At 38.9% G+C, this 22,923-nt stretch overlaps 1 protein-coding gene across 1 annotated transcript; it reads right to left on the bottom strand.

Moving 5' to 3' along the window:
• Window positions 1–755: 755 nt before the first annotated feature.
• LOC122048581 lies at window positions 756–5,636 on the bottom strand. Its single transcript, XM_042610134.1, has 3 exons — window positions 5,166–5,636; window positions 4,712–4,958; window positions 756–886 (listed from the first exon to the last, which is right to left on the bottom strand). Exons 1-3 carry the CDS (start codon window positions 5,634–5,636, stop codon window positions 756–758), a joined length of 849 nt encoding a protein of 282 aa, XP_042466068.1.
• Between the last annotated feature and the right edge of the window lie 17,287 nt (window positions 5,637–22,923).

Below are 22,923 nucleotides of genomic sequence, written 5' to 3'. Positions count from 1 at the left end.
CGACGATGTTTAACTTTTCGATCCATGAAAGCAATAAGAAGATTGTCGGTGATAACGTCGAAGCAGTTGCTTTGCTTATTGAGGCACTTAACTCTGGAAACATGGAGACCCGTAGCAATTCAGCTACAATATTGTTTAGCCTGTCTACCCTCAAAGCTAAGCTATCCCTTCTCGTTTCTTAAGATGTGCATGTTGGGAGTAAACCCGTTTACAATCTGTGTGATCGTCTCAGAAGCTCTTTTCCACGCTTCCGAGTGTGTACCAGAGTCACAAGAACTTACAATCTAGTAGGTTTGAGCAGATAATCTCAAACTGTCGACTCTAGCGAGCCGAGCCACGCGGCGAGTAGATGAGTCGCAGACACCGTGAGTTGTCGAGCGGCGCCACGTTGCTGCTGAGAGTTGCTGACAGAATGTCGAGAGCTGCAATATGAACTCAGAGTGGATGCCGAGTCCAGCAGAGCGTTGTCTCCTTAAAACATATTCGGCCCCTCCGCGGTGCTCAAAGGATTAAATGGACGTCTGTTTCTCAGGATAAAACGGCAGGATCACGAGCAAACCGAGCACTGATTGTCGTGACGATCTGAACTAGATCCGAAAACTATCACAATTTCTGTTGAGCAAAAGAAGTGCACAACAGAAAGGAAAGAAACATGGGGAGTCAAGGAGGAATGAAAGCGTGCTCACAACACAAAGCTTACTGGAGCACTTAAGCTTTTCTCTCTCACTGCTCACTTAAGCTCACTTCAGTTTCTGTTATTCTTTTCCATTCCTCTCAAAGGTCTTTATATAGAACTGTGCTTGCAAGCCTTTGGCTTGCATGCTTGCCAGCAAGCCACAACGTGGCTTGCTGTTGGCTGCAAGCATGCGTTGTGGCTTGCTGTTGGCTGCAAGCAAAAAGAGCAAGCCACGTTGTGGCTTGCATGCTTGCCAACGTGCAAGCCACAACGTGGCTTGCATGCTTGTCAACACGTGAATTGCCACGTGGTGTGTAAGCAAGTTTGTGATCTTGGCTTTGACTTGTATACTGGCCAACAAGTTGCCTTACACAGACATACCGTGTCTTGACTGATTTTTACGAGCAATGGGTTGATGTCCTCCGGGCCCTGGATTTCCAACCCCCTTTGTTCCGAATCAATCGGAAAGCTTTGCTTTCAATCGTTGTGGGACTACAACCCACACGTCGCGTTTTCATACAATTTTTCAACAATCTCCCACATGAATGAAAACAAGGATTTGTGATAGTCTTCGACAGTTGAGTCGAGTATAGGATAGGTAGGTGTTACCCTTTGAACCTTCCCTTGTAAACTCTGTTTGCTCACTGGCTGATTAGTAGACGTGATGTCTTTGAACTGTTTGGCTGTTGGTGTAAGCATGGACATATCTTACCCAAGACTCTCCCTGATATAGCTCAGGTCTTATGAGTGTGTTCGTTCTTGGCCATGAACACGCCTGGTTCTGTGAGAAGTTCTAAGAATTGTGCCTCCAATTCTCTTCGAAGCGGCCTCACTTCTTTCTCACATAGGTGATCCCTCAAGAGTTGTCATTTACTCTTTTTGATCATTAAAAGCTTATCGGCTTACCCTGGTCTGGTCACTATTTCATTGGGCTACCCACAATGTGTCTAGTCAGTGCAGATTAGTTGGCCCTTTGAACCTAGTTCTTGGGATCTCCAGTCAGCATAGGTTGGGTGTCCTCTGCACTGATTGCTGACAATGGCATCATGCCCATTCCCTGTGATGAGCTTGCAACTAACTCTCGATTTAACCCCTTGGTTAGCGGATCTGCTAAGTTATCCTTTGACTTCACATAGTCAACAGTGATAACACCAGTTGAGAGTAGTTGTCTAATGGTATTATGTCTACGACGTATATGTCTAGACCTAACATTATACAGATGACTTTGTACCCGACTGATTGCTGATCGACTATCGCAATGTATGCAAATCGCCGGCATAGGTTTTAGCCAATGTGGAATATCTTCTAAGAATTGTCGTAGTCATTCAGCCTCTTCACCACACTTGTCAAGAGCTACAAACTCAGATTCCATCGTGGATCTGGTTATTATGGTTTGCTTAGAAGATTTCCAGGAAATGACTGCACCAGCTAGAGTGAAGACATATCCACTCGTAGACTTAGAGTCTTGTATATCAGATATCCAACTTGCACCACTGTATCCTTCGATCACAACAGGACATCTTGTATAGTGCAGTCCATATTCACGAGTGTACCTTAAGTACCTCAATACTCTTGTTATCCCTTTCCAGTGCTCAATACCAAGATTACTGGTGTATCTGCTCAGTTTGCTTACTACGTAGGCTAAGTCTGGTCATGTACAACTCATCAAGTACATCAGACTTCCAATCACTCGAGAGTATTCTATCTGCGAGATACTTTCACCTCGATTTTTCGATAGATGTTGACTCGTATCTATCAGCGTTCGTGCCAACGCAGTATCACTCTTGGTGAATTTCTCAAGAATCTTGTCCACGTAATGGGACTGATTAAGAACAAGTCCTTCTGTCGTTCTAAGAATTTTGATTCTTAGAATCACATCAGCTAGGCCCATGTCTTTCATGTCAAATCTTGAGTTCAACATGTCTTTAGTGGATTTGATTATCTTATCATTACTCCCAATGATAAGTATGTCATCTACATAGAGGCACAAGATGACATAGTCATTCTCTGTGGCTCTCATGTAGACACATTTATCACATTCATTGATTTTGAATCCACATTCCTTCATGACATTATCAAATTTCTCATGCCACTGCTTTGGTGCTTGTTTCAAGCCATATAATGACTTCACCAATCTATAGACCTTGTGTTTCTGTCCTAACACAGAAAACCCCTCAGGTTGGTCCATATAGATTTCCTCTTCTAAATCCTCGTTTAGAAAGGCTGTCTTTACATCCATTTGATGTATTTCGAGATTCCATAGAGCAGCGATAGCTAACAATACTCTAATGGAAGTTATTCTAGATACCGGAGAGTATGTATCGAAGTAATCAAGGGTTTCTCGTTGTCGGTATCCTTTGATTACCAATCTGGCCTTGTATTTATCGATTGTGCCATCTGCTTTCATTTTCTTCTTAAAGATCCACTTACACCCTAGTGGTTTACTTCCCGGAGGAAGATCCACAAGTTCCCAAGTATGATTTTGTAAGATAGATTCTATCTCAGATGCAATTGCCTCTTTCCAGTGAGGTCCATCAAAAGAGCCTATAGCTTCTGAGTAATTTCGGGGCTCACTTTCCAACATGAAAGTGATAAAATTCGATCCATAGGATTTTTCTACCCGAGCTCTTTTTCTCCGTCTAGGCTCAACCTCCACGGGTTCCTCGTCATCATCATCTTCTTCTTCGCCTTGTGTTTCGGTTGCCCGTTTTGAGGAGCTAGCATCCTCACGAGTCTTATACGGAAACACATGCTCAAAGAAAGAGGCATTTCTCGATTCGATTATCGAGTTCCTGTGTATCTCCGGTACGTGTGACTCATACACACAAAATCGATAAGCACTGCTGTTATGTACATATCCAATAAATATGCAATCAACAGTCTTTGGTCTTATCTTAATCCTTTTCGGATCAGGTACCAACACTTTGGCAAGACACCCCCACATTCGTAAATATTTGTAGGACGGTTGTCTTCCATTCCACAACTCATAAGGGCTCTTATCTATTTTCTTTCAGGGCACCTTATTTAAAAGGTAATTAGCTGTTAACACAGCTTCCCCCCACATGGACTCTAGCAATCCAGAGCTTAATAGAAGAACATTCATCATCTCCTTAAGAGTTCGATTCTTTCGCTCTGCAACTCCGTTTTGCTGAGGAGTATATGGAGCTGTTGTTTCGTGTCTGATCCCATGTTCAGCACACAACTCAGCGAACGGTGACACATATTCACCACCTTGGTCACTTCGAACCACCTTAATTTTCCTATTAAGTTGGTTTTCAACCTCATTCTTATAGAGAGCAAATTTCTCTATAGCTTCATCCTTACTTTTGAGAAGATACACATAACAATATTTTGTGTTATCATCTACAAAAGTGATGAAGTATTTATTACCACCACGTGTTGGTGTACCTTTTAGGTCGCACACATCAGTGTGGATTAGGTCAAGTGGTTCATTACTTCTTTCAATATGTTGAAAGGATGACCTTGTCATTTTCGCTTCAACACAAATCTCACACTTGTGTTTTGGGTCAAGGTGGAATGTAGGTATGCTTTGCATGTTTATTAATCTACGCAACACATCGTAGTTAACATGTCTTAGTCTACCATGCCACAAACACGAAGACTCAAGCATATAAGTGGAAGATCTTTCATTTTTATTTATCTTGGGCCTAATGTCCATTACATTGAGCTTAAACAACCCATCAGATACATAGCCTCTTCCTACAAACATTCTATTTTTGGACAATACAACTCTGTCCAACTCAAAAACAATGCGAAAGTCATGCTTGCTTAAAAGTGATCCGGACACTAGATTCTTCCGAATCTTCGGAACATACAGCACATTGTTCAGAGTGAGGTCCTTACCCGAGGTCATCTTCAGCACCACCTTTCCTTGGCCCATTATGTCCGAGGTTGCTGAGTTCCCCATGAACAGTTTGTCTCTAGTGACTTCTTCGAAGTTGTGGAGTAGCTCCTTGCTGCAGCACACATGTCTGGTGGCTCCAGTATCGATCCACCATTGCCGAGGATTGGAACCTATTAGGTTCACCTCAGAGATCACGGCGCAGAGATCCATATCCTGTTCTCCTGCCAGGTTGGTCTCAGGTTTTTTCTTCTTTGACCTTTTACAGTTTGAAGCCTTGTGACCCATACGATCACAATTGTAGCATTTCCCTAAGAACTTCTTCTTCATGTTTTGTCCTTTGGGTTGCATCGTGGAAGATTTTGGATGCTTCCGTTTTGAGCTTTGTCCGTGCTCAACAACATTGGCTTTTACAGTAGCCTGAGAGAACAGTTTTCTCTCTGAATTCTTGTTGTCTTCTTCTATACGAAGGCGAACAACAAGTTCCTCCAAGTTCATTTCCTTCCGCTTGTGCTTCAGATAATTCTTAAAGTCCTTCCAGCCAGTTGGTAGCTTTTCGATGATAGCTGCCACTTGGAAGGTTTCGCTCAGAGTCATACCTTCTGAGTGAATTTCTTGTAAGAGTACTTGAAGCTCCTGGACTTGACTGATTACAGACTTCAAGTCACTCATCTTATAATCCAGGAAACGACCAACAATAAACTTTTTGGCCCCAGCATCCTCCGATTTATATTTCTTGTCCAGAGATTCCCACAGTTCCTTTGCCGTTTTTATCTCACAATACACAAGATAGAGTGAGTCGGCAAGATTGTTAAGGATGTAGTTTCGACAGAGGAACTCAGACTCATTCCATTTGTCGATAAGAAGGAGGGTGTTCACCTCATCTACACCGTTAACAACCTTGGGAATCTCCTCGGTCAAGATACGTGCCAGACCTAGTGTGGTTAAGTAGAAGAACATCTTCTGCTGCCACCGCTTGAAATTCACTCCTGTGAATTTTTCTGGCTTTTCCCCGTGATTGATTGGCACATTCCCAATCGGGGCAGAGGAGGCCAGCACATGTTGAGCCTGTTGCATCTCAACATTTTCTGCCGCCATGGTAACAGAACGAATCTGTTTTAAGTTTTGTTGGGAGTAAACCCGTTTACAATCTGTGTGATCGTCTCAGAAGCTCTTTTCCACGCTTCCGAGTGTGTACCAGAGTCACAAGAACTTACAATCTAGTAGGTTTGAGCAGATAATCTCAAACTATCGACTCTAGCGAGCCGAGCCACGCGGCGAGTAAATGAGTCGCGGACACCGTGAGTTGTCGAGCAGCGCCACGTTGCTGCTGAGAGTTGCTGACAGGATGTCGAGAGCTGCAATACGAACTCAGAGTGGATGCCAAGTCCAGCAGAGCGCTGTCTCCTTAAAACAGATTCGGCCCCTCCGCGGTGCTCAGAGGATTAAGTGGACGTCTGTTTCTCAGGATAAAATGGCAGGATCACGAGCACAACCGAGCACTGATTGTCATGACGATCTGAACTAGATCCGAAAACTATCACAATTTCTGTTGAGCAAAAGAAGTGCACAATAGAAAGGAAAGAAACATGGGGAGTCAAGGAGGAATGAAAGCGTGCTCACAACACAAAGCTCGTGCTCACAACACAAAGCTTACTAAGCACTTAAGCTTTTCTCTCTCACTGCTCACTTAAGCTCACTTCAGCTTCTGTTGTTCTTTTCCATTCCTCTCAAAGGTCTTTATATAGACTTGTGCTTGCAAGCCTTTGGCTTGCATGCTTGCCAGCAAGCCACAACGTGGCTTGCTGTTGGCTGCAAGCAAAAAGAGCAAGCCACATTGTGGCTTGCATGCTTGTCAACACGTGAATTGCCACGTGGCGTGTAAGCAAGTTGATGATCTTGGCTTTGACTTGTATACTGGCCAACAAGTTGCCTTACGTAGACATACCGTGTCCTGACTGATTTTTACGAGCAATGGCTTGATGTCCTCCGGGCCCTGGATTTCCAACCCCTTTTGTTCCGAATCAGTCGGAAAGCTTTGCTTTCAATCGTTGTGGGACTACAACCCACACGTCACGTTTTCATTCAATTTTTCAACAGTGCATAGACCGTTATTAGAGATTACTAATACCATGCTATATTTGGGCAGCCCTTGTGGTTGATGTTCGAATATTATCTTCAAGTTTGGGGCAGCAACTGTATCAAAGAGTTCTTTGATACTCTTACATATTCCAACAAGCTTCATTGATTAAGGTAGGATCGCTTTCCTCATGTGAGGCTTTCCTTGAGGGTTTTTACCATTGTAGTTGTTGGAAAATAATTAGTTTTGATTAAATGATTTAGGTGGTGTGCTAATCTAAAATCATTGGTGTATGGTGAGTGTATTGGTTGTATTTAAATCATTGTTTAGTTGTGCTAAAAATATCCGCTGCCTTAACAAATGCCTTTATCCATAAGCATGTTTGACTTGCTTTTTTAGTTTGTTGTGGAAACTTGATTGCGTACATAATGCTATTGGTGCAAGAATAATATTAGATTTTTATTTGCACTTCTAGTATTTAGTTTCTAGTAGAAGTTGTGAATTTGAACAGACAAAGACTATTCCTAGTTGTAACCTATAAGTTTTACCTTTCTTCCATTAGAATGTTTTTTGGAATTTACCTGTCTTCCTAGTTGTAACCAAGAACTTCTGCTATTGGTGCAAGTATCCATTTCATTTTTAGACATTGTTGGCAAAAGTTGTGCAACAGAATGCTCACTGAATTTTTTATCAGAGATATCTTTCAAAAGGTATTATGAATGTTAAAAAAATGCAAGAGAATCTAAGATTTAAAGACCAGAGATATTTTAATTTTCAGAAGTAAGATATGTTAGAATTAATATGCAGAATTTTTTCTTTTATATAGATTTAACATGAACCCGAAGGTTATGGATTATATGCACATATTTTCTATTTGAATTGTATGATACATTTCTAGTTCAATAGTAAGACGATTGATCAGTTGTACTTTTATGATATTTTAATTAGTGTTATTTATAAGAGTTTAATTAAGTAATTCATGAAGTAAATATAATAGACAATGATTTTGTAAATAGATTTATCTTTTACTAATAAATTATATTTTAAAAAAGATAATATTTGTTATCCATTAAAAAATATTATCTTTGCTAAAAAGATAACGCTTTTATTCTGGCGTTGCCTTTTTAAAAAATAGCAGTGTTTTTTAAGAGTTGCAAAAGCGCTGTTTTTGTAAAAAAAATAAAGTATTTTAAGTGTTATAAAAGTATTGTCTTTGTAAAAAAATGATAATGTTTTTTATGTGTTATCTTTGAGTAGACTTTTAATAACATTTTTTCAGCCACATAGACAGTGCATAAAAAGTGTTGTCTTTCAATTTTTTTTCTTATAGTGGTGGGATACACAATTGAAGACTATATGAGACATATTATCAATAGATTTGTCCTAATTAAGATTATATTGAACATAAGATATGGAAGGGGAAGAAATTGAACCTTTCATACCTTAGAATATGAAATACAAGTGCTTATGTGTTAGATGCTCATGGAAAACCTACCACTCGTAGAAAAATTAAGTGATAATTTCTCACCACTCAAATGCTCCTTGAAAAGAAATACTTAGTTGAAAGAGTCAGTCAGAGAAAGATCATTAGCTTGAAGAGGTTGAAGTTGAACCACAAGGCGAAGTGTCAATTGAGGAACTAGTTAATTAAGGAATAATCACAAGGTGTTGTCACAACTCCTTTTCCTCAAAAAAAAAAAAAAAAAAGAGTTGTAGGGAGCCTAAGAGATATAGATCTAAATATGTCAAAGTACATCCCTTAGTGAGATTCTTCATGAAAAATCTAAGAGAGATAACATATATATATATATATATATATATATATATATATATATATATATATATATATATATATATATATATATATATATATATATATATATTAGATATAAGGAATTATAGGGATATGTCTAATAAGATACTAAAATACTCCTATAATTTGTACATTGACAAGGTACTGAATAGATTCGATACGACAACTCTTTCTAAAAGCATATTGTGCCTCAAAAGAGAGAACAACGAGATCTTCTATGCTATAATAATATGATTAATTTTATGTCATAATATGTAAGAGGCTTGATATGTCTAATACTTCGAGAATATGTAGTTCATATTAAGTAAACCTTGATGAAGATTACTCGGCTATAGTTAAGGATATCCTGAAGTACTTTAAAAGGACTAAGAATCAATTATTAGTGTATGGAGATCGATGGAGAAGGAGAACTCATTGTGCAGGGTTTCATGGATGTAAATTTTCAAACTAACCATGATGACTTTCAGTCAAAATCAAGATATATTTTCTATCTAAATAGAGGTAAAGTGAGTTGAAAGAGTTTAATAAAAGTGAGTTGACTTAACAATAGAAGTTGAGCACATTGCAATTATAGAGGTAGTAAAGGAAAGAGTTTGGATCTACAAATTCATTTGTAAATGTAAAAATCCACATCTCATTAACAATCCAAGCATGTGTTTTAATTGTTCCACCTATCTAGGGTCATTTGATAATGAGCAAAATGCTAGTTAAAAATTGTAAATAATAGTGGCCTAAAGATAATTAAATATTAATAAAAAACTATAAATATAATTCTATATTATTTAATAGAATTACTCTTTTTTCTATATAATTAGAATATTGAAATAAAGTTATATATTAATAATATCATTGCTTTAATTATAAATTGACTATGATGTGAGATAATCTTAAGCATAATGTGATACTATTGAATGGCTCTAATCATTTCAAATTTGGGATAAGATATCAACCAAGTGGGTTATTTCGACTAAGTATAAGATTAGTCAAGCTAATTGAGTAAAGTGACCTTAACAGGACAAGCGATCCCATCAGAACTATTGAGTTGTTGGGTAGACTATTTTAGATGGTCAAGTAGTGTAGACTAGTCAAGTAGTACAAATAGGATAGTGGATCAATTGGGTTGACGAATATAATTCATGAGCTCAGTTAAGCTAGATAGAATGATCACACTCATCAAATTGATTAGGTCGATCAAGATAAAAATATTGATCGAGCCAAGTGAACTAAGTGGATTTACGTAGCTAGTTGGCCTATTGAGTCAATTGAATTGATAAGGTTGTTTGGGTTGTTTTGGGTTGGGTAGGAAAAATCAAACTGAACATGCTAGGAGGGTTAAATGTGTTGATTAAATAGTCATGTTGATAAAGTTTTAGTGTAGATTAGGCTAGCTGGATCAGTACTACATGCTAGAATTCATGTCAAGTAATCCAAAGTGTGTCGAAACCTAAAAGATGGAGTAAACTATAGACACACTAAACAAGCTAGCTAGCTAGAGAGACCAATCACATTCTTTTATAATATTCTCGCATACCAAATAATGTCGCCTATCTTGTATGTGATTTATGCATCAAAATTAACACTCGTAACCTGGTTGTTGAGTGTTGCATTCAAGGAATGAGACTCCATAACCTCAGGGGAGCATCACTGAGTTGTTGCTTTCTGAAAGGCCACAAAAGACACTGTTTTAACGTGCTCATGACGATGTATGGTGTATTGTTCTATCGCCATTAAGGGCGTATTGTTCTGTGGTCTCGAAACCACTAACACAAAGTACCTTTCAGCGTACTATTTGCCTTGATGTTCATATGATCATCTCCCATTCATAGAATCTGAGTTCTACGTCGCGGAAAATAGATAACAAAAAACAAAATTTATATCATGCAGCACCTTCATATCCTTACAGTAATTGTCTGTCCTCGTGAAAGAGAAAGAAATAATAATAATGAGATGATGATGAAACAAGAGAGAGAGATTTGATCTGATGGCAATAATATGAAGCGTAGGCCATTAAAAAGAGCATGTGAAGGTGGGGAATACAAGGCAGAGCCTGCAGGGGCAACCCATGCAGCATGTTTGGCAAATGCAACAGAGCTCTCTTGTCATAATTTCCAGTACCAGTGTCTCCCTTGATTTCATATATGCTGTCACCTTTGGCTAAACTATTGTGGCCCAAGTGGCAATATAATTTTGTATAATTTTTTTAAAAAAAAATATTTTCATAGTTAACACATGATAAATAAAAGTTTGTAGATTATGAAGATGTAAATTGCATATCAAAACAATGAAAAATAAAGGACTAACCTAAATCCAAAGTTAGTGTCATTGTTCCTTACTTATCGCTAAATAGAGTTCCTGTAAGGCAGCGAAAAGTCTTCTGCAGGAGTTGGACAACAATCGAAGTCTCATCTCAATAGGTAGAGGAGAAAAGGAGGAAGCAACTCAACAATTCAACATAATATGCTCAAATGAATGTTGATACTTCCTCTTCTTATACAAGCTCATCCTACAGGGATCATTCCCATATTGAGCCCATACCATTAACATCACATCAATGTCAACAAATCGGGTTATTGGATTATACACATGTAATTCACATCCGATAATTTAAATCCCCGCTAAAACACTATGTATTAGATTGCTTAATAAGGTTTAATTTTTAATGGAAATTTTGTGTTTATTGATTCATATGAAGCCCACCAAATGATGATTTAATTTTATCAATCTTCCACTTCGACTATATGTAACATTATATATAACACACAATATCTTAGTTGACCTTAACAATGCCAAAACTTTATAGGTTAAATACCTCCTTAAATAATCTGATCCATTAATTTTATTAGTACAAGACTAAAGAAGTCAGAATTACCTAAATTGTAATAAGACTCAATAATAATTACAGTACCAACTTCATTAATAATATAGATCTAATGTGAATGTGTAGTATGAGAATAACACAAAATATTATTTGTACATATCCATTCTTAGTTGGTACTTCTTATGACCCAAACATGGTCCAAATCATGTTTATTGATACTTTATGTTATTCAACCTCATAACTCATAATAAAGTCCTACATCATATTTACAAGCATTATATGCAAACTGCAATAGTAAATCATCATGTCTTTATTTTTCAAATATTTAAAAACTATATACACATGTATTAATACACTTTAGTACGTATAATAAATCATAAAAATACATGTATTTATTAATATAGAGCATTACAATAAATACAGACTCATATTAAATGAGCACTTGATCAAAAAGAAAAATCTCATATTCTGCATATGCTGATGAAATATCTTGGGCAACAAACCCTTTGTCAACGGATCCACCAACATATAATCTATTCTTATATGCTATATTATTACCAAACTACTTTAAACTCGTTCTTTAATCGCTAAAATTTTTGTGTCGATTAATTTATACTTTGACGAACTACAATTATTCTTGGAATATAATTGTATATCTTTATTATCACATTTGATCTTCAATGGCTTGTCAATGCCCCTAATGATCTATAATCCTGTGATAAGGTTCTAAATCTATATCCCATGGTTGGATGCTTCATAGCGGGCTATAAATTCTACCGTCATCATATAAATGATTATAAGTGTCTGTTTGATATTTTTTCATGATATAACCCCTTCTATCAGCATAAAGACATCACTTGAGATTGACTTCTTACTATTCAAGTATCTAACAAAATCAGAGTATGAATATCCAATAACTTCCAAATAAATCTCTGATAAGTAAGCATGCAGTTCTTAATTCTTTGCAAATACTACATAACCCTCTTTACATGCTTTTCAATGCATTGTAGGGTTACTCAAATATCTTCTTAAAATGCCCACTATGAATACAAGATCTAAGTGTGCATATACTTGAACATACATCACACTCTCTATTGCCGATATAAGGGAATTATTATATTTCCTTTATTTCAAGTTCATGGCATGGGCATTATTTCAAGCTAAATATATCACCCTTTGACATAGATGTGTCACTAGAAGCACAATTCTATATATCATACCGAATGAGCACCTTTTTCAATATAGACTTTTTGTAAAAGTTCAAATGTGCCTCCTGAATAATCACAACAAATCTATATGCCTAAAACACAAGATGCTTTACCAAGATCATTCATTTTGAATTCACCTGATAGAAATGATTAGGATTCTTGTAGTAGACCTTTATCATAACTAGTCAATAAAATATTGTCTATATAAAGAACAAGTATAATAAAGTTTCTCCCACTGAACTTTATATACAAACATTGATCAATGAGATTCTTCTTAAAATTATATAAAAAATCATTTGATCAAATTTTTGATATGATTGATGAGATGACTACTTTAGATCATAAATGGACTTCCTTAATCTACATATTAGGTGCTTTGAATTTCTTAATTTAAAAGTTCTTCGACTACACCATGTATATAGTTTTCTCAATATTTTCTATTGAGAAATACAATCTTAAGGTCCATTTGGTATAGCTTGTAGGATCGTAGACGTGCTAGGGGGGTGAATATCACGCATGATTTTCTCATTCCTTTTGAAAAACATAGGGTAAGAATGCAGTGGAAAGTAAAGAGACAAAGAGCACAATCAGAAACACCAAGAGTTATTTGGTTCGGAGCCTGTGACAACTCATACTCCAAGGCATGAACGTGAGAGTTCTTTCAATGGGCAATCACTATAAGCTTGAGAAATCTTTACAAGATCAATTACAATTGTAATATTAAAACTAAGTTACCGACAATACAAAGATGTTGGAAAGGAACGTCAATTGTCGGTGTAGCAGTTGAGCATTGTTGAAGCGTTTCGTCGCAACACACAAGAGCGCAAGTAGTCTAATTTTCGGTTGCCTTGAAGAGCTGGCCGAGACCTCTTTTTATAGCCTCCTCAAACTTGATCCAGATCCCCTAATCTCTGGATCATGTCTTGACTCGACCTAGATCGACCAGCCTTCCAATCCCGGTTCTGCTGCTCGGATAGAGTTTCTTCGTTTGATCGATCGATCCTACCGTTCGGTCGACCGATCCCTAGCTCATCTGGTCCGATCAACTCGGCTCGACCACGTCACCGCTTATCCTCGGTTCGGTCGACCAATCCCGAGGTTAGGTCAACCGATCCCTTAGTCGAACTCGGTCTGATCTCTGAAAATCTGATCCTGCTGTACTAGGGTTCAGTCGACTGATCCAAATGTTTGGTCGACCGATAAATGTCGAATATAACCTTGCAACAAAGTATTAGTCTCCTACAAAACAGAGTTAGACAAAAAATAATTAATTAAGTAAAACAACTTTTGACAACCTTTAGACTATCTGGTTCTGACTTCGGATTTTCTCTTGAAACCCTAGGTTGAACCGATGTCTACTGTTCCCTTACAAGGGAATGCGTCCTCACCTACTCAGCTCAGGAGAAATTACCTGTTGTCAGACCAGTCCTCTAGACCGACTGGACTTTCCGCCTAGGGTTACCACCCTTTAGGACCTAGGGTTACCTCCACCTAGGGTTTTCCAAAACCTAGGGTTACCACCCCCTAGGATCTAAGGTTACCACCCCCTAGGGTTTTCCACCTGCCTAACCGCAGCTAGGACTTTACATCACCTAGAGTTTTCGCCCCTAGGACCTAGGATTACCACCCCCTAGGGTTTTCCACCTGCCTAGAATCCACTAGGACTTTTGCTTAAGACAACTTAGGTTTTTCCTGCAAGCTCAATCAATCTTGTTAGATCACAAGATAACTTAACTTTGGACCTTTTGACATAATCAAAATCTAGATTTGATCGTCTGATGCTTCCTGCACCAACACAGCTCTAGGTCATAATGAGCCATGATTATCCTAAGAGAGTCTTTCGTTAAAATGGGTAAAAAAAAGTCTACTTATAATCAATATTTTCCTTTTTAGTGAATCCCATGGAAATGAGGCTAGCCTTATATTTTTTGATATTGCCCTATAAATCTTGTTTGATTTTAAATATTCATTTACATCCAACAGGTTTCATCCCTTTAGGCAATTTGATAAGTTCCCTAATATCATTGTCAACCATAGGTTTCATTTATTCCCTCATGGCTTTAATCCATTTTTTGAATGAGGGTATTGTTTGACTTCATGAAAAGATGTAGGACTACCTTCCAATTCTATGTCAAACTCAAGATCCTAGAGATATATATAATCAAGATACATTATAGATCTCCTTTCCCTAGTGAATCTCCTAAGTAGCACTTGTACTTGTGGTGGTTGTGAGGCATTCTCAACCGAGGGGGGGATTTCCTCTATTTGAGCTAATGTGCCCTCTATTTGCATTGGAAGTGGTATGGAAATATCATGGTCAACTATTCCTGCTGATTGTGTAACTTCAACTATATATGAAATGATTATCATTTCACTATCAACTATAATATTAGTCATCATAGTAGGATAATCAATGCTCTTTTCAAATGATATTTTCCTAACTCTGGTGTTTCTACCATCCTCAATGAATTTGACATTATCCATTTTGAAAAAGGATTTACTAAAGGAGTTATAAAACTTTAAGCCCCTTGACTTTTTAGAGTATCTCACAAAATGACAACTAATGATCCTTGAATCTAGTTTTTTTTTGAGTTAGGCCTATAGAGCCTAGCCTCAGATAGACAAATCCAAGCATGTAAATGTCTAATGCTAAACATTACCTATCATATGTTTGTATGGGATTTTCATTACCACCTTACTAAATACTTTATTGAGTAAGTGATAACTGTTGGTGCAGGGTGCATTAGCATCAAACCTGAGTTTTGATGTTGTCAAAGGTTTAAGTTAAGTCTTGTGGTGACCTAACAAGTTAATTGAGTATGTAGACTATTTATTCAATCGGGAAAGCCCTAGTCGCGACTAGGCAGGAAAAACTTAGCAGATCATTGAAGCCAGGTGGAAAGACCAAGTGGGTTGAGAGGTTTCGACACTTGGTGGGGAAGCTCGATAGGTTTGGAGGACCGAAGATCGAGGGAAAGTCCTAGTGGGCCGATCCGATGCTAAGCGGCAAAGTCCAAATAGGTCTGGAGGACCAAGGTTTCTCAGGTAGGTTGAGGTAAGCAACTGGAGGAGTGATAGTGAGGTCATGTTCTGAGAAGGAATAAACCCTAGGTCGCTGATCCAACTAAAGAAACTGGGAAGGTTTTTAAATTGAGATCAAGACAGTGTTACTGTCTATTACTAATCATGCATCTCATTGTATTACTGTGCTAATCTTTGTTTTGTAGGAAATTATCTAACTTTGTTTTGCAGGGAACAACCTGATCGGTCGACCGAACCAGGTTGACTCAGACTAGAGACTAGTTCAAACTAAAAGTAGAGCACAGTCTGACCAAAGCTTGATCGGTCAACCAAATCAAAGGATCGATCAACCGATCCTTAATGATGTGGCACAGATCAGACTGAGCCAGAGAAGAGAAGGAAACCTGGCTGATCGATCAACCAAATTGGAAGATCGGTCTATCGAACAATCTCTCATTAATGGAGCATTAAGTGCAAATCTCGACGAACAGGAAAGGTTCATAGTTCGGTTAATCGAACATGGTGATTGATCGACTAAACCATTAAATGTCATCGATGTTCGAAGATCGGATCTTAGTGAAGAAGGAAGGGAGCGAGTTTGATCGACTGAATCCAAGGATCGGTCGACGAACGTTGACGATTCTTATAAAAAGGAGCTCGAGGTCCAAGGCTGAAAGACAATCAAGTCAATCAAGGTTTCTATTCACCTTTGTGCAAAAGTTTCATGCAATTGCTCTGCAACACTTCTTCAAGCAAACTTCTACTTCATTCAAGTGTCAACCGAGCTTCATTGTTTTTCTACTGTCGGTATAATTTTATATTGCTTGCATTATACTTAGTTTCAATAATATAGTAGGTTATTACTATCTTATATTATTCATTGTATGAATTACTTCTTTCCGAAGGTTTTAGAAAGAAGAATTATAATGAATTGCCCAACGGTGCAATCAAGGATCGCGGGCCTTAGAGTAGGAGTCAACGTAGGCTCCAAACCAAGTAACCACTCGAGTCATCTATTTTACACTTGAGTCATCTATTTTCTGCTGCTTACTGTGATTGTTTTTATGATACGATAAGAAGAGTTTTCAAAAAGAGCGATATTCACTCTCTCCTCTATCGCTTTATATCGATCCTTCAATAACAACCATTCTGATGCATTATTTCACTATTATACTAATATTTTTACTCCTCTCATATGCTTTAATTGTTATTTATATCATGTTTGATGACCAAAGGTTCATTTGGAACTTCATCACAATTCTCCTACATTTAGAGCATTATTTACTAATATTTGAACTTTATCTTGTAGGGGATAAAAGGAGAGCAAAATCAGAATCAAAAGAGGAATCAAAATTCACTACAGACACGTCTTGGATGCGTCCCTAGAATGTCCTGGTCGTGTCCCACATGAAGCACATTTGGATGCTCCACTACAAAGTTCAACATGTTCTGGTCATGCCACTATCTACAACTTCCAACCCGGTCTTCCCATGCCATTACCCACAACTTTCAACACAGCATGGCCTTGCCATTACCCACAGCTTCCAACATGACTATGGTCGTGTAAGATAGAAGATGCTTAGAAGCTCTTCATAGCGGTCGACACAGCTTAATCATGTCGATGGGCACAACCGTATACGTGATGCGTCAAGGGAGTATTTAAGTGAAGATGAGATCTAGGATTCGAGGAATCTCTCCAGAATCACCTCCTTCAACCTCCATAACCCTAGCGACCATCTCCACCTTGCTTCCTCCAAATTAGGAGGAAGGGAGGCCATTACCACCTCTTCTTCTTGAATTAGAGAGGAAAGTCTGCTCCACATCTGAGGAACCGCTGGCAATCCACATCCACCACTTCACCGACATCATCACTTTTCCTTGGATTAGAGAAAGAGGATCCATTTCACCTCTAATGACATTGCTCTGAGCTCAAGCTAATTAGGGAGAGTTCGGATTCTCCACTATGTTTCGGGATTACGAGCATGTTCCATTCATCATCTCCACTTCATCGACATCATCTCTGCTTTAGATTAGAAGAAGAGGATTCATCTGCATTGATGAGCGTTGCGCTGGATTAGGAGAGGCACTTCCTCCTGCATTGTTCGAATCTGTATCCACTATTAGAGGGAGATATCTTCACTTTATCTTAGTTTTTAGCTTAGTTTCATTTATGCATGCTATGTTTTTTTTTTGTAAATTACATTGATTTCTATTAATGCAATCTAATTCTTTAATTCATGCTTTGTCTTATTTCGTTTAATGCTTTAAGTTCTTGTTGTTAATTTGGATTGCAAGTAGGTTAGGTTAGATTTGAAATGTTTTACTTCATGTTATACTTTCTTTAATTCAATTGACATCTTACTTTATATTAGATTATGTTTCATTCCTTAGTCTTAGCAACCCTAAATCCAAACCCCCCAATTACAACATCAAAAACCCCAAGCAATAAATCTATCCTAAGAACTATCATCCCACCATTACATTCATTGAGAGATGACCCGAGTCATCTCTATGCTACATCAATGTAGAGAGGGTTTGGTAATTTAAATTGAATTTGATACACTCATAGTATGATATATAGGTGCCCATATCAAATTTTAGTGATGTTGCTAAGGATTGTCAGTGATGATTGATGGACTTAGGATTTTTTTTTCTTTTTTGTTTTTCTAATTTTTTGGTAAAAATTTTAGTATCTTTAAATGCCCTGAAAATTTATAGATTGAAGAATTTGGGTATAATGATCAATACTCACTGCTTTGCTATGAACAATTCCCTATTTTCACCAACTTCCATCGTTTAGACTAGCTTTTTAATTTTTTAATATTTTCATTTCATTTTTAAATTGAATTTTCACTTACCTTTACTTCTGTTGTGGTTGTAAAAGTTCTAAAAATTGTTAGGTACCTTAATTCTATTGTGTGCATTTGTTTTGTCTGGTGTGTTCCTTACGTTTTCTCATCTTGTCTTCTTGAGTTTTTAGTGTATAATCAGGTTCTCTTGTAATGATCTATTTCTTCAGCTCTTGTAAGCAATGTGGAGAACCATAGCAACAAGACCCTCATATAACTTTGGACGCCAGATGTGACTTGTCAATCCTTTTGCATCTAGTATCCTAAGTTAGATGTGGACTTTGAATTATGGAGAATCATACATCTGTTATTGAAATTTTGTGGTCATGATGGTGAGGATCCTAGTAGGCATCTGCATGAATTGCATGTGGTGTGCTCAACCATAAAATTGAATGACATATCAATGGAAGACAACAAACTCCAAGCATTTTTATTTTTCGCTAGTAGATGTAGCAAAGGATTGGTTGTATTATCTTACTCTTGGAACTATCACTAGTTTGATCTATAGGATCGAAAGCGCTAGAGGGGGGGGGGGGGGGGGGGGGGGGGTTAGTGCTCATGACTTTCATGCTCGTTTAAAACATAGAGAGTAAAAAGCAGCGGAAAAATGATAGAATAGAAAAAAAACACAACACTAACACGGTTAAGTTTTACTTAGTTCAGAGTTTATGGTGACTCCTACTTCAAGACCCGCACATGGGAGTTCTTTCATTGAAAAACCACTAATCAATCGAAAGATACAAATACAATTTCAATTGAGTACAAGTAATTTGAATAATAAAAAATATCAACGACTTGGAGAAAGAGATCTTTAGTGTAGTTGTCGTCGAAGCAACTTTTGGGCGTCGTAGAGACCTTTTCAGAGAAGCGCGCATGAGAAAAAGTTATTTCAATTAATATTTTTGAGCTATTGGTGAAAGCCTCCTTTTATATCCCCATTCGGGCTCTTGGATCCACTCTCGAGTGCCTGGATCCCCTCTCCAGTGCCTGGAGTGTGTTAACATGGCTATCTCTTGTCAAAACTTCATTCGAGAAGTTTATCCATGTCCGGGCACCTGGGTGCCTAGACCGCTGACGCGAGTCAGCCAGTCATTGCACTTCAACACAGAGTGAAGATTAGATTTTGCTTATTCGGGCACTTGAGCAAGTTCGGGCGCTCGGACTGCCCTATCCACCAAGGTGCTTGGCCAAGCACCCACCTGGGGGCGCTCCCTCGTCAAAGCTCACCTGGGTGCCTGGAGTAACTCCGAGCACCTAGACTCTGGGCGCTCGAGTCACCTCTTTCCAACTTTATCTTTTTGTAAAAAAGAGTTAGTCCAGACAATAATATATAAAGAATAATTTTGACAACCTCCTGACTGCTTGATCCTGACTTTGAGTTTCACTAAAATTCTAGGTTAGATCAACGTCTACTATTTTCTCTTCGGGAAACGCACCCTCACCTACTCCTCTCAAGAGAATCTATCTTTTACCAAACCGGTTCTCCAGACTGTTTGGAATTTTGCTTAGCATCTGAGACATAAGGACTTTCTGTCACGCCCCGGGGGAGTCCCTGTCCGAAGAAAATTTCGGCAGCACCTCCCCTGTACAGCTGACAATCTGAAGCATTTCTATAGACACAATATACATCAGCCACATGCGGCTGAAATATATACATAACCACGCAGTTAATAATCTCAGCCTACACGGCTGGATAAATATAACAACAACCACGCAGTTATATATATTTTTATCAGCCAATTCGGCTGAAATCAAAACCAACACAGCGGAAAAAACATAAATACAAGCCTACACAAAACAAAACAAAACACTGCTAGCCGGCTAGGCTTACACCACACAACAACATAACACTATGTAAACAAAACCGGAACACAAAGCCAAATACACAAATTTCGTATAGAAAAACAAAATAAACACAAGCGGAGACAGGTCTTCTAATGTGACATGGGGACCAGCAGACAGGATACTCCAAGCGACTCCATAAACAACCTGGTACCTGGAAAAGATAGTGTCCACGGGGGTGAGTTCAACAACTCAGTGAATACCAATAGACATGTCTAGTAAGATATATCTAACAACAATAAACATGGAATACAGATTCCTAATCATATATAGGAAAAATGCAAAATTGAAAGGTAACTTAGGAAGCTGTACTCACCAGGAACTCCTATCCAGAACAAAAAGGGTCGTCAAACCGAGAGTGTCATAAATCCTGTATGCATGTCAAACATATGCATCCAACCAAATGCAGTAAATAAATGCAGCAAGCACAAGCAATAAATGCATCAATGCGTATGATGCCAATGACACGGTCACCCCTGACGCCAGTCAGCCATCTTACACACAATGGTGAGACCGAGTGGGTAGGGCTGTGACAACCGTGCACTCTGACGTCACTACTCCTGATGAGTGACCGAGTGAACGAGATGCTGTCGGAGTACACCTGTCCTCCTACCCTAAATCATAAGTGGGGAGCGCAATGCTCTCATCTCCCGGTATATCATGACGGGGAGGGATCCCTGACGTGCTACCACGCTGCGTCACAGTACCCATGAGCGGACCAACGGAGCACCGACAGAGCCAAACTGACGTGCTACCACGCTGCGTCACGCTACCCATGAGCGGACCAACGGAGCACCGACAGTGATGTAACTGGAGATGTGCTCAACAATAATGGAGCAGACTATTGTGAAGCATGTAATCATGCGAATGGTGCATAATACTAAGCATGACAATATCCTGAACCAATCCATATATATATATATATATATATATATATATATATATATATATATATATATATATATATGTGTACCCTAGTACCAGTAAGTCAAATCCACAGATCTAGGGTATACAGATCCTCTATGGTATAACAACCTAGGTCATGAACATATCCACTTCCATAAAATATGTACCAACAATATACATGGATCAACGCAAAAGGGTCTAGGTACATATATAAGATATGATATAAAAATATAGGTACACATACCAGATAATAAAAATCCAGAATCTAGTTCTAAACTCAGTAAAACATGGTATGTCACTTACTCTAGGAACTAAGGTACTCATGGCAATACTCACGAGGTATAAACATGGATACATAACAAGCGACAAAACAGAACATGCTATGGGTATCAAACCATGACATACCAAAGGCAAACATGATCATTGCTTGTAGCTATAAAATACTATGCATATCCAATTGACAATATCATAAAAGATAAGTCAAGAGGTACCCGCCTCCAATGTAGATCGAGCTAAACGACCTCTGTGTCGAAGTGCTCGTCCGCGTCAAAGTCCTGTGTCACCAATGTATACATTTTATTTAGCTAAAAATCTAAATGAATAGCTAAATAAAAATCCGTACAACTAATTTAGGGTAAAACCCTAATCACATCATCCAACTACAATACGTATCCAAATTCCTACACCATACCTCAAGCTCAACCGTTGTTGAACACAGAACAAGGTGAGCTGATTGCTGCTGGAAACAAAGAGTTACTGCCCAATAGGGTTGTTCGCTGCTAGAAGGTGGCTGCCGGAAAATGGGTGGCTGTTGGAAAACCCGATATACTACCATCGCAATGAATCTTCAATCCCACTGCTGGATCACTGCTGGATAATGTGGCCGAACAACCTGATATTGCTGTTCTCCAACCATCTCGAAGTGGACCAATGAAGACAAAGCCAACGGTGGATAGTCGGCTAGGGCTCAAAATGTGCAGAGGTGCGGCGGGTCGTGAGCACAGGGAGGAGAGGGAGTCGGTCGGGGCTAGGGCAGAGGAAGAAACTAGGACTTGAATCCTCCTTGCTCCTGGCCAGAAACAACCCGAGAAGAGACATGCCGGCGGAGAACCTAGGGCATAGTGAGAGTTCGGCTGCGGGGTCTCGGATGCCAGCAGCCGGTGCTCGAGCGTTGATCGGTGCCGAGAAGAACCAGGAGGAAAAGGAAATCGGGGTGTCGGCGCCGAGAGAGGAAGATCTAGGCTCGAGTGTGTGGCCGGCGACAGAGCTTTTCCTTGGCTTGTCGTCGCGTGAGAGAGACGGCAGAGAGTGCTAGGGCACAGATCGGAAGAAGGGGAAAACACAAGGCTTCCCCACGGCCACTGCCCTCGTACCGGAGAGGAGAGGAACAACCGCAAGGGCCGCGTCGGCGCGGGCGTTGGGGAAAAAGAAACCGTCGGAGTGAAGAGGAATGGCGTCGGGGAAAGGAAATGGGCACGGGAGAGGAAATGAAGAAATAGAAAAAGAAAATAAAAAGGAAAATTCCAACTTTTCCTCGTTTAAATGGGTAGCCTAAATAGGCTTAACCGGGACCCTGTTTTTATCCCCGTAAACTCGTTCATACGGTCTCTGAAAAATTCCAGAAAAATCTCTAAAAATTCCAAAAAATTCCCTTATCATTATTCACCATTTTTCGGTATTTTACACTTTCCGCTAGACATCCGATCCCTGACCTGTCCAGTCTTCCGCCTGGTATCCACCAACCTCAAGACTTTCACCTAGTATCCTTGACCCTAGGATTTTGCCCAACGTCCTCGACCCACTAAGACTTTGCCCAGTCCCTCGGACCAAGATTTCGTTGTCTAACCG

Source organism: Zingiber officinale, chromosome 2B, assembly GCF_018446385.1.
Source record: "Zingiber officinale cultivar Zhangliang chromosome 2B, Zo_v1.1, whole genome shotgun sequence".
In the NCBI taxonomy this organism is placed as follows: Eukaryota; Viridiplantae; Streptophyta; class Magnoliopsida; order Zingiberales; family Zingiberaceae; genus Zingiber; species Zingiber officinale.
Note: the sequence above shows the minus strand (reverse complement) of the source record. Positions and strands in the feature narration are given on the sequence as shown.

Bases quoted from the DNA above. Each gene is read 5' to 3' on its own strand.
- LOC122048581 (XM_042610134.1), bottom strand. From the start codon at position 5,636: ATGGCGGCAGAAAATGTTGAGATGCAACAGGCTCAACATGTGCTGGCC. The intron at 4,959-5,165 runs GTACTCTTACAA...CTGTTCTCTCAG, and splicing joins GTCAAGTCCAGGAGCTTCAA to GCTACTGTAAAAGCCAATGT. The intron at 887-4,711 runs GTTCCAATCCTC...TTTTGCTTGCAG, and splicing joins CTCTGAGGTGAACCTAATAG to CCAACAGCAAGCCACAACGC.